This window comes from Podarcis raffonei, chromosome 11 (assembly GCF_027172205.1).
Source record: "Podarcis raffonei isolate rPodRaf1 chromosome 11, rPodRaf1.pri, whole genome shotgun sequence".
NCBI lineage: Eukaryota > Metazoa > Chordata > Lepidosauria > Squamata > Lacertidae > Podarcis > Podarcis raffonei.
The window spans coordinates 9,803,110-9,816,575 of record NC_070612.1 but is presented as its reverse complement, the minus strand read 5'-3'; the positions used below and the strand labels follow the sequence as shown (position 1 = coordinate 9,816,575).

The 13,466-nt window shown below is 41.1% G+C and overlaps 1 protein-coding gene across 6 annotated transcripts in view; it reads left to right on the top strand.

Moving 5' to 3' along the window:
- SMAD2 (SMAD family member 2) overlaps nt 1-13,466 on the top strand; it is a 36,394-nt gene that overhangs the window by 7,955 nt on the left and 14,973 nt on the right. For 4 of the 6 annotated variants that reach the window (XM_053409053.1, XM_053409048.1, XM_053409049.1 and 1 more), the window contains exon 2: nt 4,999-5,283. In XM_053409053.1, the coding sequence (XP_053265028.1) occupies nt 5,048-5,283 (236 nt within the window). In that variant the 5' untranslated portion in view covers nt 4,999-5,047. Of the gene's footprint in view, nt 1-93; nt 207-4,998; nt 5,284-13,466 lie in introns of those variants that run through there. The other 2 variants (XM_053409051.1, XM_053409054.1) reach the window with 2 other exon arrangements.

Here is a 13,466-nt window from a genome sequence, read left to right as displayed (position 1 = left end):
TCCATCTGTCCTTCTCCAGTATTCAAAGTTCAAAAGTCCTGGTGCCAAAAACTGTTGTCAGTGCCTGCCTAAATTTGGGGAAGGAGAGGAATCCACAGTCACGGTTCCACCACTGAGAAGTCCTGTTATGAGTCTTGCAGCCTGGACTTTATTTGGTGGTGGTACAAACAAAAGGGCCTCCTCAGTGAATTTTGGATTGCCTTCAGGTTGGTACCTATGTGGAAAGAGGCAATTTTATTAGGTGTCAAATAACTGGGGTCAAATAAGTGTTTAATTTTTGTAATACATAGAAGATGGAACTCCCTTGGGAGGTTCTGGGCTCACCTTCCTTGGAGGTTTCTAAGCAGAGGTTGGATGGCCATCTGTCATGGATGCTTTAGCTGAGTTTTCTGTGTTGCAGGGGGTTGCACTAGAAAGATGACCGTTTGGATCCCTTCCAGCTCTATGATTCTATGTTTTCCTGCTTCAACAATATTTCATTATGCTCCTATCGTTTTATGTAATTGTATTTTGTATACATTATAAAATTTACAGATAAAAAATGTTCTATTTCCAAACAAAACATTTAAATAGCTACCTTTCTACCAGTAGGACAGCGTGGGGGGCCACAGGAAGGAAACAAGGTCGAAATGGGGCCACGGTCAAAAGGAAGGAGGTTGGGAAACACTGGTCTATAGTAATCCAAGATATGTTCTGTTTGCTCTTCGGAGTTGAGAGCCCTCATGTTCTGGCAGCTTGAATGATCGAATAATTTTGTCTCTGCTTAGCAGCTGAAGGGTATTTCTGAGCTGCTGAGTCTGCTAAAAGAGAATGCTCCGGCACTATATTCAGCAAGGAGGAAATGTGACTTACGCTGGTAGAATGCCCATGTGGTCAAGGGCTCCTTCTATTCATCTCTTGTTATCCATCCTACAGCATGAAGTTTCTTGTTCCATTTGAGATGTTCTCCAAACCTTTCTGTGTGCTTCCCTTATTTCCCAAGATACCAAATTTTACTTTCTAACTTTTGGTGCTGGAGTTGGGCTAGGGAACGTGAATTCCAGTTCTCCTTGTTCGTGGTTACCTGACTTCACACTCCATCACACTGGGTCACACTCTCAGCCTAATGTATCTCAGATGGTTGTTGTGTAAGGATAAGAGAGAAAAATAGGGTAACCCCCATGTACAGTGCCCTTAGCTCAAATAATGAAAAAATATGGCTGTAAATGTGAGACAGCATTAAAGACCTTTTAGTCTTCTTGGGTTATTGGTGGATATGCAATATCTGTGGTCTTGCTATTTCTGCTTTGTATTCCATTGCTGGCTGTTGGAATATGTAACACTGATCAGCGCCTCAAGTGTTTTTAATAGAAATGAGTAATTGCTGTGGTACCTTTTTTTTGGTTCATTTTAAAGCTGATTAGTTTACTGCCATGACAGGAACTTTCAGTTTTCATTAGATGTTAAACAGACCAAGTAGGTGGATAAATTTTAAAACCAGTCTTTTCCCAACTTGTTGCCCTTCAGCTATGTGACCACGGTGACTGGGCTTGATGGGATTTGTAGTAAAAAATGACTAGAAGGCACTGAAGGGAGACTGGTCCAGAACATGAGGATTCAACGCTGAATCCAGCTTGGCCAGCATCCTGTTTCACTCTTGTGGAAAGTCTGTAAACAGGATCTGAAGGACCCAGGGCCTGGAATTTGCATATAATTCTCATGACTTTAACCATTGATGCACATCCTCCAATTCATTTAACCCCCTTTTAAAAGTAATCTGAGTAAGTGGCAATCAGCACATTATGTGGCTGCAAATTTCATAAATGGGAGTGCTTTGTGAGGAAGTGTTTTGTTTGTCCTGAATCTCTGCCCATCAGTTTCATTGGATGAGCCTGTGTTCAGGTAGTAATAAGAGGTGGAAAAGGTGTCTTTCTCTACACCATGCACAATTTCTTAAACCTCTCTGATGTCCACCCTCCAATTGCCTTTTTTCTAAACTGGGGCTGGGAGGAGGGAGGGACTCTTTTTTTAGCCAGAGGGCCACGTTTTCTTATGAGGAAGCTTCTGGGGGCCACATGCCAGTGACAAGCTGCTCCGGAAATGAAAAGTAGGTGAAGTATTGGATGTGACTCTTACCTTTGTATAATCATTGAGAAGCATACAGCGTATGTGAAGTCTGTATGTGACCAAACTGATGACGGAGGAACGATTTAGTCTTTGAATCAGACAAAGGTTTCATAATCCCAGTTCAAGCCATAGAGAGTCTGAAATGCTTTCCCATTTTATATATACAGCGGTAGCTCAGGATGCGAACAGGATCTGTTCCGGAGCCCCGTTCGCATCCTGAATAGAACGTGAGACGCGAGGGCGCATGCACTGGTCGTGTTTTGCCGCTTCCGCGCATGTGTGTGACATCATTTTGAGCTTCTGTGCATGCGCAAGTGGCAAAACCCAGAAGTAACGTGCTCCGTTACTTCCGGGTTGCCGCGGAGCGCAGCCCGAAAGTGCTCAACCTGAGGCACATTCAACCCAAGGTATGACTGTATTTTCCTATTAATATCCAACTTATAGATGGAACCTGTTCTTCCACAGCACAGGAATGAATGAAAATAGGTTCTTTGAGAATTAATTCCCCAACAGAACCCCTAAATTAGTCTTGACTGGAAAGATAACCATATATTTCCTAATGTTATGGTACTGTTAAACTTGACCCTCATCTTGGTAAAGAATGAATGCAAAGTGCAGTTCCCTTGAAGAAATGAGGCGCTTTGTAGCATTAGCAAGTTGCATCTCTCTTTAAAGTGAGCCTCGGCCGTCTTGCATGTTCTCAGATGCATTATAAATCTAGTATATGGTGTTCATTATAGCTGTGTTAGGGCCTTTATAAACATTTTGATTTTATGTTGGAATTTTAACTGCAGTTTAGTCAGTTCAAGATGCTTTTCATGAGAGCATTTCTTCAAACAGGAAAGCTGTCCCTTTTAATTTTGCTAAGTAGTAGTGTCAGAGCTGAGCTGGTTTTGCTGCTTGGACTTTTTTGCCCCATTTGTCGCCAGTTGAATAGTCGGATAGAACTTAGCACAGTGGATGTAGTTGGCAAAAGAACTGGTTACAAGAAAGGAGTTTCCAACTAAACATCAGGAAGAACTCTCTGACAGTAAGAGCTGTTCGACAGTGGAGTGGACTTCCTTGGGAGGTTGTGGACCGCCCTTTGGAACATTTTAAGCAGAGGTTGGAAGGCCATCTGGTATGGATGCTTTAGCTGAGATTCCTGACCAAAGGGGTCCCTTCCGTTCAGCCTGCTGCCGGTTTCTCCCAACTTCCATTTTTCCTCACTGTGCTTGTATAGAGAAGTGCAAGCTGGGGCCTTCTGTTTCTGTCTTTCTTTTTTGCCCTATGACTGGAGCACTTGCAGGAGAAATAGGGCACGAGCTTGATTTGGCACTGTTTTGTCTAATACCAAGTTTAAGCTTTTCTAGAATCAGCTGCAGCGGCCGAGTAGAAAGAGTCCATTTCTTCCTCAACGTTAGAAAAACAGATTTCCTTCCACCCACCCCTTCATTTTTTTAAAGATAAAACAAAACTTATTAGAAATCTGTTATTTAAAGACATTGCTTTCTTTTACAAAAGGGTAAACATCATTTTTACTCTGAATGCACCTGCCCCTGTGTAGTTTTGGGTGATGGGAGGAGGTTTTATGATACAAATGTTTTCTGCAATCCAATAGAGTGGACGTGCTGGACCCCAATGGCAGAAAGAATAGAGATGTCGCCACAGATCAGACATTCACAAAGTCAGACATTCACAAAAACATGTGGTCTTGGTTGTGGGAGAGGTGGGATCTTGTACCTCTCCTTACACTGAGCTTGGGAGACATAGATGCAAGGTCCCCAGGGCAATCCCCCCCCCCAACTTCAAGAGGAGGAGGAAAACAGGGAATTGCCATGCTTGCCAAAGGAGTGGTGGAGAAGGATGAGCAATTGCATAATTCTCAGTGCTATACAGCAGAGTTCATATTCTGCAGTTCATTAAACCTTAGTCCTCAGGACTGAATTCTGCATTCTATTTTTGTGTGAATAAACCAGATCTCCATTCTCTATTTAAATCCAATAGCTGAGGTTTTTCCTGAAATTTTTTTTTGGCAAACAACTAATAAACTCTGAACAGGAGAGATGTGTGAGGAAGGTGTAAAAGCTTGTGGTGTCTTGACACTGCAACCGTTTGCAAAGATTGCACATAATCAAATGTAACTGCAGTCATGAAAACCAGAAACTTGTTTTCAGACTTATCCTCATTGATTGAGCTTTGTAATCAGTAAAATGAATACAGAGACTCTGATAATGGACTTTGCTGAGAGTGGCTAGCACATTGCGCTGTGACAAAGCATTATGCACACATTCAGCACTCTCGTAGCTGGCCTTAACACAGAAATGTGCAACCTTTTCCCCTGTTACTCTTGAGTTTTAGAATTTATTTAAAATGTATAAAAAGAACTTCCCAACATGTATTGGAATGACCAGAAGACACCCTTGTCATACCATTCTAGTATTTTTAACACCACTTCAAAGGAAAAACCTGTCTTCCCTAGTTGCAAAATAGATGTGATAAGCTGAAATTCAGGAAAAGTATTTTATTTATTTCTGCTTAAATCTGTTGCTCGCAGTGATGCATAGGATGTTGCTTGGGAACTTGTTTACAAGGATTGGTGAATTGTAGCAAATCATTCATACATTTTCTAGGCACAACTGAATGATGAGTTATGCCTAATTAATGCTACAGTTCTATGCCCATTTATTGTGGAGTAAGACCTGTCAGAATTGCGTAGACTAAAGCATGCATAGGGCTCTCTTGCATATCCTCCTGGTTTCCATTGAAGTTAAGCCTCAGCGAGTAGGTGCAAATGGGAATGTGGATGCTCATTCTTAAAAGAGAAGTACTGTAGTCAGAACCGTTTAGATTAGATGAAAGATCAGGCAGTGTTCTTCCTTAAACCTTCTAATAGATTTCTTCTTTCCGTAGGTTCTAAAGGGCAGCTAAACCATTGCATAAGTTGAGCCACATCTGGGCCATGTCGTCTATATTACCGTTTACTCCACCTGTTGTGAAGAGACTGTTGGGATGGAAGAAGTCTGCCACTGGTTCAGGAGGTGCTGGTGGGGGTGAGCAGAATGGTCAGGAAGAAAAATGGTGTGAGAAAGCAGTGAAAAGTTTGGTGAAGAAGCTCAAGAAGACAGGACAACTGGATGAGCTTGAAAAAGCAATCACCACTCAAAATTGCAATACAAAATGTGTTACAATACCAAGGTAAGAACTCTATAGATCGGAAACAAATCAGTGCCAAAGCAAACAGCAATTTAAGTCTTAAACTAAATAAAAAGTCCTTCAGCAAGGTATTTAATGGTACGAATACCTTTTTACATGGGTTTACTTTCCTTATTTTGCCTGTATTTTAAGCTGGGATAGTTAAATTGTATTACCTAGATTTCTTGCTCTACCGATATGTGTATTCCTAGAAAGACACATTAACTGACTCTTTCCTTGGTCAACACTTCAGTTCGCTAGCCATGTGTAAATGCCATCCTACAGTTTTATGCACTGGTCTTGCTTCAGCGGTATAAAACTACGTTTTCACGATATGAATGGGTCTTAGTTTGTCTGTTTCGGTTCCAGAATGTCTGCTTGTCCTCTGTTTGGATTTCTGGAACATCATTCTGGTGCTCTCAGCATAAGAAAGGAAAGCTTCATGTATGGTGAAGTGGAAAGTATTCTTTGCAGCACAGGTATCCACCAGGACCGGATTCCTTCATGACTTCACACATTTTAAAATTAACGCTCACAGCAATCGAAGGTCATAAGTATAACTAAGGTGCAAGCATTGTTAGAATGCAAAGTCCATTATAAAAGGCAGTTATAGAAGCTGGTAGCTGGTGTTAGCCCAGATTGAGTAAATTGGTATACAATATTGCTTAGACAATTGTTCATCTATATATTTATCAGGTATTACTGAGGAAGAGGCACCGTTGTTTCTGCAAAGGAATTGTTTCGTCTTTTATATTACAAATTATTTATGGCTGTTAATATATGTAGGCAAGATTAATTCATTGATACAATGTTATTGGATATATAAAAAGCTCTTTGGAAACATTGTTGCCCTTTTTGTTAAAAGGTTAGAAATACAGAAACAAGTGGCAAGTATTCTTCATGGTTGAAGGGTAAATGTGCAGGCAATGACTGATTTATGCGCTTCCAATTGACGTGTGATTGCGCATGTGCACACAGCACTGAACCTGAAAATGTCACTAAAAGAATGGAACGCTTTACTTGGGCCCTACCAACACACGTGGGGGTCTGGAACATAACCAACGCAAAACGAGGATCGCCTGTATATCTAAAGGTGTATTCCTCTTCTAGCGACTCACTCAGGATTTAAATAGCACTTTAGGGGGTTCAGTGGGCACAGATGCTCATAAGACTGTTAAATCTGGATGCACAATATTTTGCATTTTGATGTGATTTATTAGAACTGTTATTTACTGGACAAATTATTTAAGTAATAATTTTAACCTTTAAAATTTTATAAACAAGTGGAGTGGATGATACTGGAGTATGGTAAAATCATGATGAGTGACATAGAAGTTCACTTTAAAACTTCCTAGTTTATGGAATTCCACGCCATGGGACATCTTGCCATAAGTAGCTTTTCAATAGTAATGATTTATGTTGTGCACAGGTTTGTTAGCCACTACAGGTGTAAGCCAGAAGTATGGCTTCCTTGAAGAGACACTAGCCCAGGCATAGGCAACCTCGGCCCTCCAGATGTTTGGGGACTAAAACTCCCATCATCCCTATCTAACAGGACCAGTGGTCAGGGATGATGGGAATTGTAGTCCCAAAACATCTGGAGGGCCTAGTTTGCCTATGCCTGTACTAGCCCTATGACTATCCCTAATCAGTTCTTTTGTTCTAAATGTAGACAAGTACAATAATAACCACCAACTCCGTTTTCAAAAGACTAATATAATCCTGTAGGGTGGCATGTTCTTCGAGCTTTCATTTTTATGTGGTCTTAAGACTCCCAATTTAACATATGGGAGTGATCTTGCTTTTTTAAAATTAGAGTTGGCAAAGTCTCCAAAGTCCATGGTGTAGAGCAAACTGGATTCAGTCCTTGGACCATATGTTTGACAGCTCTATGCTTGAGATCTTAGTCTAATTCCTTCGCAAGCAAGTAACCCAAACATCACAAAGTCAATAAAGCGGCTGGCTCATTTGCTTACTTCTATAGAGTTTCTCTGTGTCACCTTCTTCCATGTCTTGCCCTCCTGTTGACACTGGTGGATCATTTGGTAGCTGCAGTTGGAAATTTAATTACTCTTACTCTTGGTTTTCCATTTCTAAATTTAAAAGACAGATTTATGGGACATAATTAGCAATCAGTCATATGGTTCACATCAAGCCATTTGCAGAACTTCAGTCTAACATGGAAAACAAACCAAGGGTTTCAAACGTGGTCACAAACAAGTCATATGCTGTTGCTCAGTGAAGATAAAACACAAAGTTGCTTATTTATCTCCTGAAGGTTCAAGCTATTTATTGGAAAACTGTTTCCAGAGTTCTTGCAAATTCTCACACACACCCCGTTCACTTTCAACTTAGTTGGAAACCCCTATCCAGAGCCTATGAACAGTGAAAAAGGTATTAAAATAACTGCATTTTAATTTAAAGGGGAAAGATCAGATAATACAGGATGCTTCATCAACAGCTCAGATTCTGCCAAACTGTACTCTGAACTATTTGCTTGAACTAACCATCATAGAGCCTAATTAAAATAACCTTGTCTTCATAGCTGAGCTGGCTAATCTAATACTTTATTTAGAGTTCGACAATAACAAAAAAACCTGCAATAACTACCACATCATTTCATTACAATTGACCATCTTTAACAATAATTGAGCCAGCTAATCTTGATTTTTAATGAATTATAGATATACAAAACAAACTATACCAAGAAAATAATAAATTCATAATATATAACAGTCAAACATAGTAACTATATATATATTTGGAGAGAGAGATTGTTAATCTGCTGGATCTTAACAATATTTCACACCAGTAAGGCAGATACTTGTTACCAGCATTATATTTTCATATACAGTATTTTTCGCTTCATAAGATGCACCTGACCATAAGATGCACCTAGTTTTTAGAGGGGGAATGCAAGAAAAAAAAATTATTTAAAGGGAGCGCTGAGCAGAGCCTGTATGCATCCCAGGCTCTGCTCAGCGCTCCCTTTAAAGAGCCGCGTGGAGCATGGAGCAACTGACAGGCTGCTTTCTCCCTCCTCGGGGAAAAGCCCCCAAGAGCTGCACACACGCTCCACACGGCTCTTTAAAGGGAGTGCTGAGCAGAGCCTCCCGCCTGCATTTGCTCCATAAGACGCACACACATTTTCCCTTACTTTTTAGGAGGGAAAAAGTGTGTCTTATGGAGCGAAAAATACGGTAAATATTTGGTATCCAGAGTTGTTCAAATGAACAAAAGTTCTTAACCACTGAGGCTGTATGCCACTATATGGTCTCCACTTAGTAGGTATAATTATCTTTGCTGCTGTTAAGAGGTTTCTTACTAACTCCAGATGTTCACATCTTATAACTCCTTTAAAATGCCCAAGTAAAATATATAAAGGGTTGGTAGTATAGAGTATCAAATGACTTGTCTGAGCTACAGACTTCTTCCAGGTATAATGTTTGTATAACTCCATGTGTGAAGGAAAAGGAAAAGCGATTCAAGTTTCCCACATTTCCCACAGGTACTACTGACTTCACAGTTTACCTTCTTTTGAGGAGTAATGTCAGCTGTACAAAACCATGTAGAAATTTTATTTTACGTTAACACCCTGCTGCAAAAAATATTCTTTCATTGTTCTTCTGAAATTCCTGTATATTTGGCAATCCTGTTTTAACTTTATTTGATTTCCTTTTACTTTATGTCTGGTTATGTTTTTTTCTGTTACAGTCTGGTCTAAATTTGCTTTTAGAAATGCATTAAATATTTCCAAACTCTCTTAACAGTTTTGCTTTGGCATCTCCCACTGACCGCTCCAAATAATCAGTGCAAGTAACTAAGATATGAAAGCTAGGAGCTAAATAGCACCTTAAACCTAGGTGATGAGTGGAACAACGGAACTTCTAGGCATGCCTTTTTAATAAGAAGAATACAAAGCTGAAAATGAATGAACTGCAGCTGAAATATTATGTTCATTTTTCACATGATCCAGTCCTTCCCCTGCCCCCCCCAATATTCTTAAGAGGGTCTGTTCTCCAGTCTTCAGAGAGTAACTAGAAGTGGGGAGGCAGAAAAAGGTCCTTCTTTCCTTCCACTCTACAGCTTTAATCTGAAATCTTAGGCACAGTACTGCACGCAGAGCTCAGAAACTGCTTGCACTAATGAAATTCCCTGTTGCAAAATGTGCCTAGAACAATGGGAGTTTCGAACACTGCAAATAATAAACTTTGCATAAACTTCATAAAGCTATTGGGGTCTTGGGTGCATTTGCACCAGAGTCGAAGGACATTTCCCCTTCTCATTTGTGAATCAACTTGATTCATGCTGTGCGTGCTTGTGTGTGTACGTATAAGTGCGGTTTCACAAAGAAAAGCAAGCTGTCTCGGCCTCTAGTGACAGACTGGTAAACTGGATGCTCTTTGCTTTCTCTTGTAAGTAATTGCCTTAGATCGCCGGAAAGCACACCTGTCCAGGAAAAGAGGTATCCTAAGACGTCCTGGCTGCTTTCCAGAGAGCCTCAGGCATGACTCACCCATTCACAGTGACAGATATGGAAGGAAGTGAAGCCCCCCCCCCCCAATTGCAATGCTAAACCAGACCATAACCAAATGTGTGGGCTTCTGGATAGGATCTTGCGACTCTGGTCATTTTTTGTTGCACTGCACTGAGCCAAAGTATAGTTTGTCTTAGTGCATTGTCAGAACTTGGTCATGGACAAACTATGGCACAGCGGCAAAAAGAACCACTGAAGAGCAACTTGGAGCCTCTACATTTGTGCTAAAGTAGGTTAACATAACCAATGGATTAAATGTTGCAGCCCTAAAAGCAACTAAAATGGTGTTAAATCCTGATAGCCATGGTCTGCTTTATTTAGTAAGGTGATATTAGGTACTTTATCACTTTAAGTGTATAGTGTTATGTTGGTACATAAAAATACTTTGTGTCTTTTTATGATATACCATATCCAGGGAAAGCACCTTTAGTAAACACACAGGTTACTAGTTTGAGAAATGAGGAAGTAAGGCATGCAAATTGAATGAATGAATGAATGAATGAATGAAAGTGAAGGCTGAGTGCAGAGCTACTCTTGACTCTTTATCCGGCTAGTAATTTACAGCATGGTTTCTGGATAGTCACAAATGGTGGGTCTCTCTAATTACTTTGTGATGTTCTGTTGCCCTTCATTGTTCATCTATGCATAATTTGTTGTACTCCTCCTTGATGCTTTATATGAGAGACATTTGGAGTAGAGATTTGACAGTTCTTATCCCTGAGTAGGCTAGGTTTGTAGTATCCCATTGAAGTAGGTGTCTGTTAAGCAGAGCAACAACCAGTAATGATTTAGTGTGCTGAACCACTAGAGAGCACCAGTGTGATGTAGTGGGTAGAGTGTTGGAGTAGGATTGGGGAGATACAGGCTCAAACCGCCACTTGACCATGAAGTTCACTGTGTGAACTTGGGCCAGTCCTTATCTCTTGACATAACTTCACAGTGTCCTTGCGATGATAACACGGAGGGAGAAAATCATAGTTTGCTCCTTCAATCTCTTTGGAGGAAAGGTGAGATACAAATGCAGTTGGCTTTAATGCCCCTTTGGTAATGGATCTACTTTTAGGGACCGATTAACATTCTATTAACATTTAAATGTGCTTGTGGAAGGGGGGGATATTGGTTGGTTTTTGTTTTATTATGCATTTTGCGTTCTCATTTTTTATTTTTATGTTGGGAACTGCCCTGTGACCTTTGGATGAAGGGTAGTATTCAAATTTAATAAATAATAATCTTAATAGCCACCGTATTTTTCGCTCCATAAGACGCACCTCGTTTTTAGAGGGGGAATGCAAGGGGAAAAATTTATTTAAAGGGAGCGCTGAGCAGAGCCTGTATGCATCCCAGGCTCTGCTCAGCGCTGCCTTTCATGAGTCGCGTGGAGCGTCACTGATGGGTTGCCCTTCTCCCTCCTCGGGGAAAAGCCCGCAAGAAAAGCCCCCAAGAGCCGCACACACACTCTGCACGGCTCTTTAAAGGGAGTGTGGCTCTTGGGGGCTTTTGCGGGAGGTGGGGGAAGGGACAGAGCACGGCTAAGCCAGAAGCTAGAACAGCGAGAGGGAGTGCAGCGATGCCTCTCGCTGTTCTGGCTTCTGGGATAGCTGCGCAGCCTCTTCAGGGCAGCAGGATGAAGGCTCCCCGCTGCCCTGAAGAGGCTGTGCGTGGCTAAGCCAGAAGCTAGAACAGCGAGAGGGAGCGCTGCGAAGCGATCCTTCTCACCGATCTGGCTTCTGGGATAGCTGTGCAGCCTGCATTCGCTCCATAAGAAGCACACACATTTCCCCTTACTTTTTAGGAGGGAAAAGTGTGTCTTATAGAGCGAAAAATACAGTAATCCCCCTCACTCATCTGGAACCATTTCTGTACGAGCTGACATTCTGAAACTTCATATGATGAAGTAGACTTTTGTCCATTGGTGGACAGAAGGTGCCTTGTCACCTAATCTTGGACTACTGGCCAATTTTGGCTTAGTGATTGCATCCTTACAAAGAATGCCTAGATAGCTCAGTTGGTTAGAGTGAATGCTGGACTAAGTGGGCTTAGGTCTGATCGTGCAAAAGTAATTATGACCGAACAAGAGCGTTTACTGAAGGTCACTTAACATAGATGAGTTATGTCTTAAATAATAAATCCTGAGTATGCACGCTCAGGGTTGTAAATGTAAAACACATTGGTAGACTATGAGAATTCTAATAAAGGAGACCACACAAGACTTCCAGTCTCGTTCTCGTTGTTGTGGCTCATTCTACAGTAAATGTTAGTCTTGAAATACCACAGGACCTGTTTGGGCTAAGATAGGGAGGGATGCATACACTTCTGTTCCTATCTTTTGTTTTAGGTCTGCAGTTTCCTGTGGAACACAGGTCTGGAAACCTGTTATGGCTGCTTCAGTGTACAGCAAGGAAAAAAGATGCTTGCCTCTGCAATCCCGCAGCTGCTTTGCATTTGCCACACCAAGTGGAGAAAAATTGTGTGAGAAGGGTTAAGCACACATCCTGCTTGTTCTCCCCATGCAAATCTCCCTTGGTTTTCTGGGAAGTGATGACTGAGGCTCCTAGAACAGTGAATTCTTAGTTGGACCTAAAGTAATGCTTGCTACTTCCTGTTCTTCACCAGCAGGAAAGGAGGCTAGTTCTAGCCAGGCAGTAGCAACTGACCAAACTTTATCTGGCGGTTTCCGAGAGTTGCGTTGCATATCTGAAAGGAGGCAAATGTGAAAAACTGCAGCGCACAATCTGATGCTCATCATTGCAGCTTGTCAAGTTCTGCTTAAAAACATCTTTCGTCTGCACATCTTTTCGTTGTGCACCTTATTATCACCTCTGTACACTCCTAAGAAACTTGCTAAGGCAATCAGTGTCGAAGGATTTGCTTCGTGGCAGCTCTGTCAATGCTTCAAGAGCAGTGAATTTTAAAAGTAGTTTCCATTTACTGCAGGCTCTTGAAAACAGCTCCTTATAATTAGCATTCTCAAATTCAAATGGCACGTGTGGAAGGTCGTAATAGTCCTTTGATGTTTAAAGGAGTGCCCTCATTTTTGCTCTTCTTCCTCTTGATGCATAAACATTTACCACAGTTACTGCTCTAGGAGTTAACCCATTCAGTCTAGTGACCCCAGATATATATATGTAATAGACCTTCAAGCTTTGCTTTCCAAGCATTATGGGTAGAACTGAAACATGTGCCATTCTCCATCATCAGGGCCTTTGTGTGCTCATACTAGAATCTGAAGCATAGAATCGCAACTGAATTTGTGTTTCGTTTCCTGAGACATTTTCCCCAAAGTTTTATGGTAGAAGGAAACACTGCCTTTGACCGCTCAACTTTCATCTTCCTCCCAACGCAGTGGAATCAGGAGATTCTGGAAACCATTTGAAGCAGAGATAACTGGCTATTAAAGCCTTACTCACAAAGAGTGCACATATAGGACCCTCCCATATTAGATTACATAGTTGGACCTGCCATCGTAAGGATGTACATATGAACAAGCTTTTCAAAATCAGCCCACTCTCAGGGAATATGTATTGTCTTTTCTAAAATAGTATTTCTGATTCAGGGTACCAGCATAAATAGCCTTATTAGAGCTTTTAGTAAATACTTACAAAACACAAATGTTTGGGCTAAGTTGTTGTTTTGGCAATGACTTTGTATT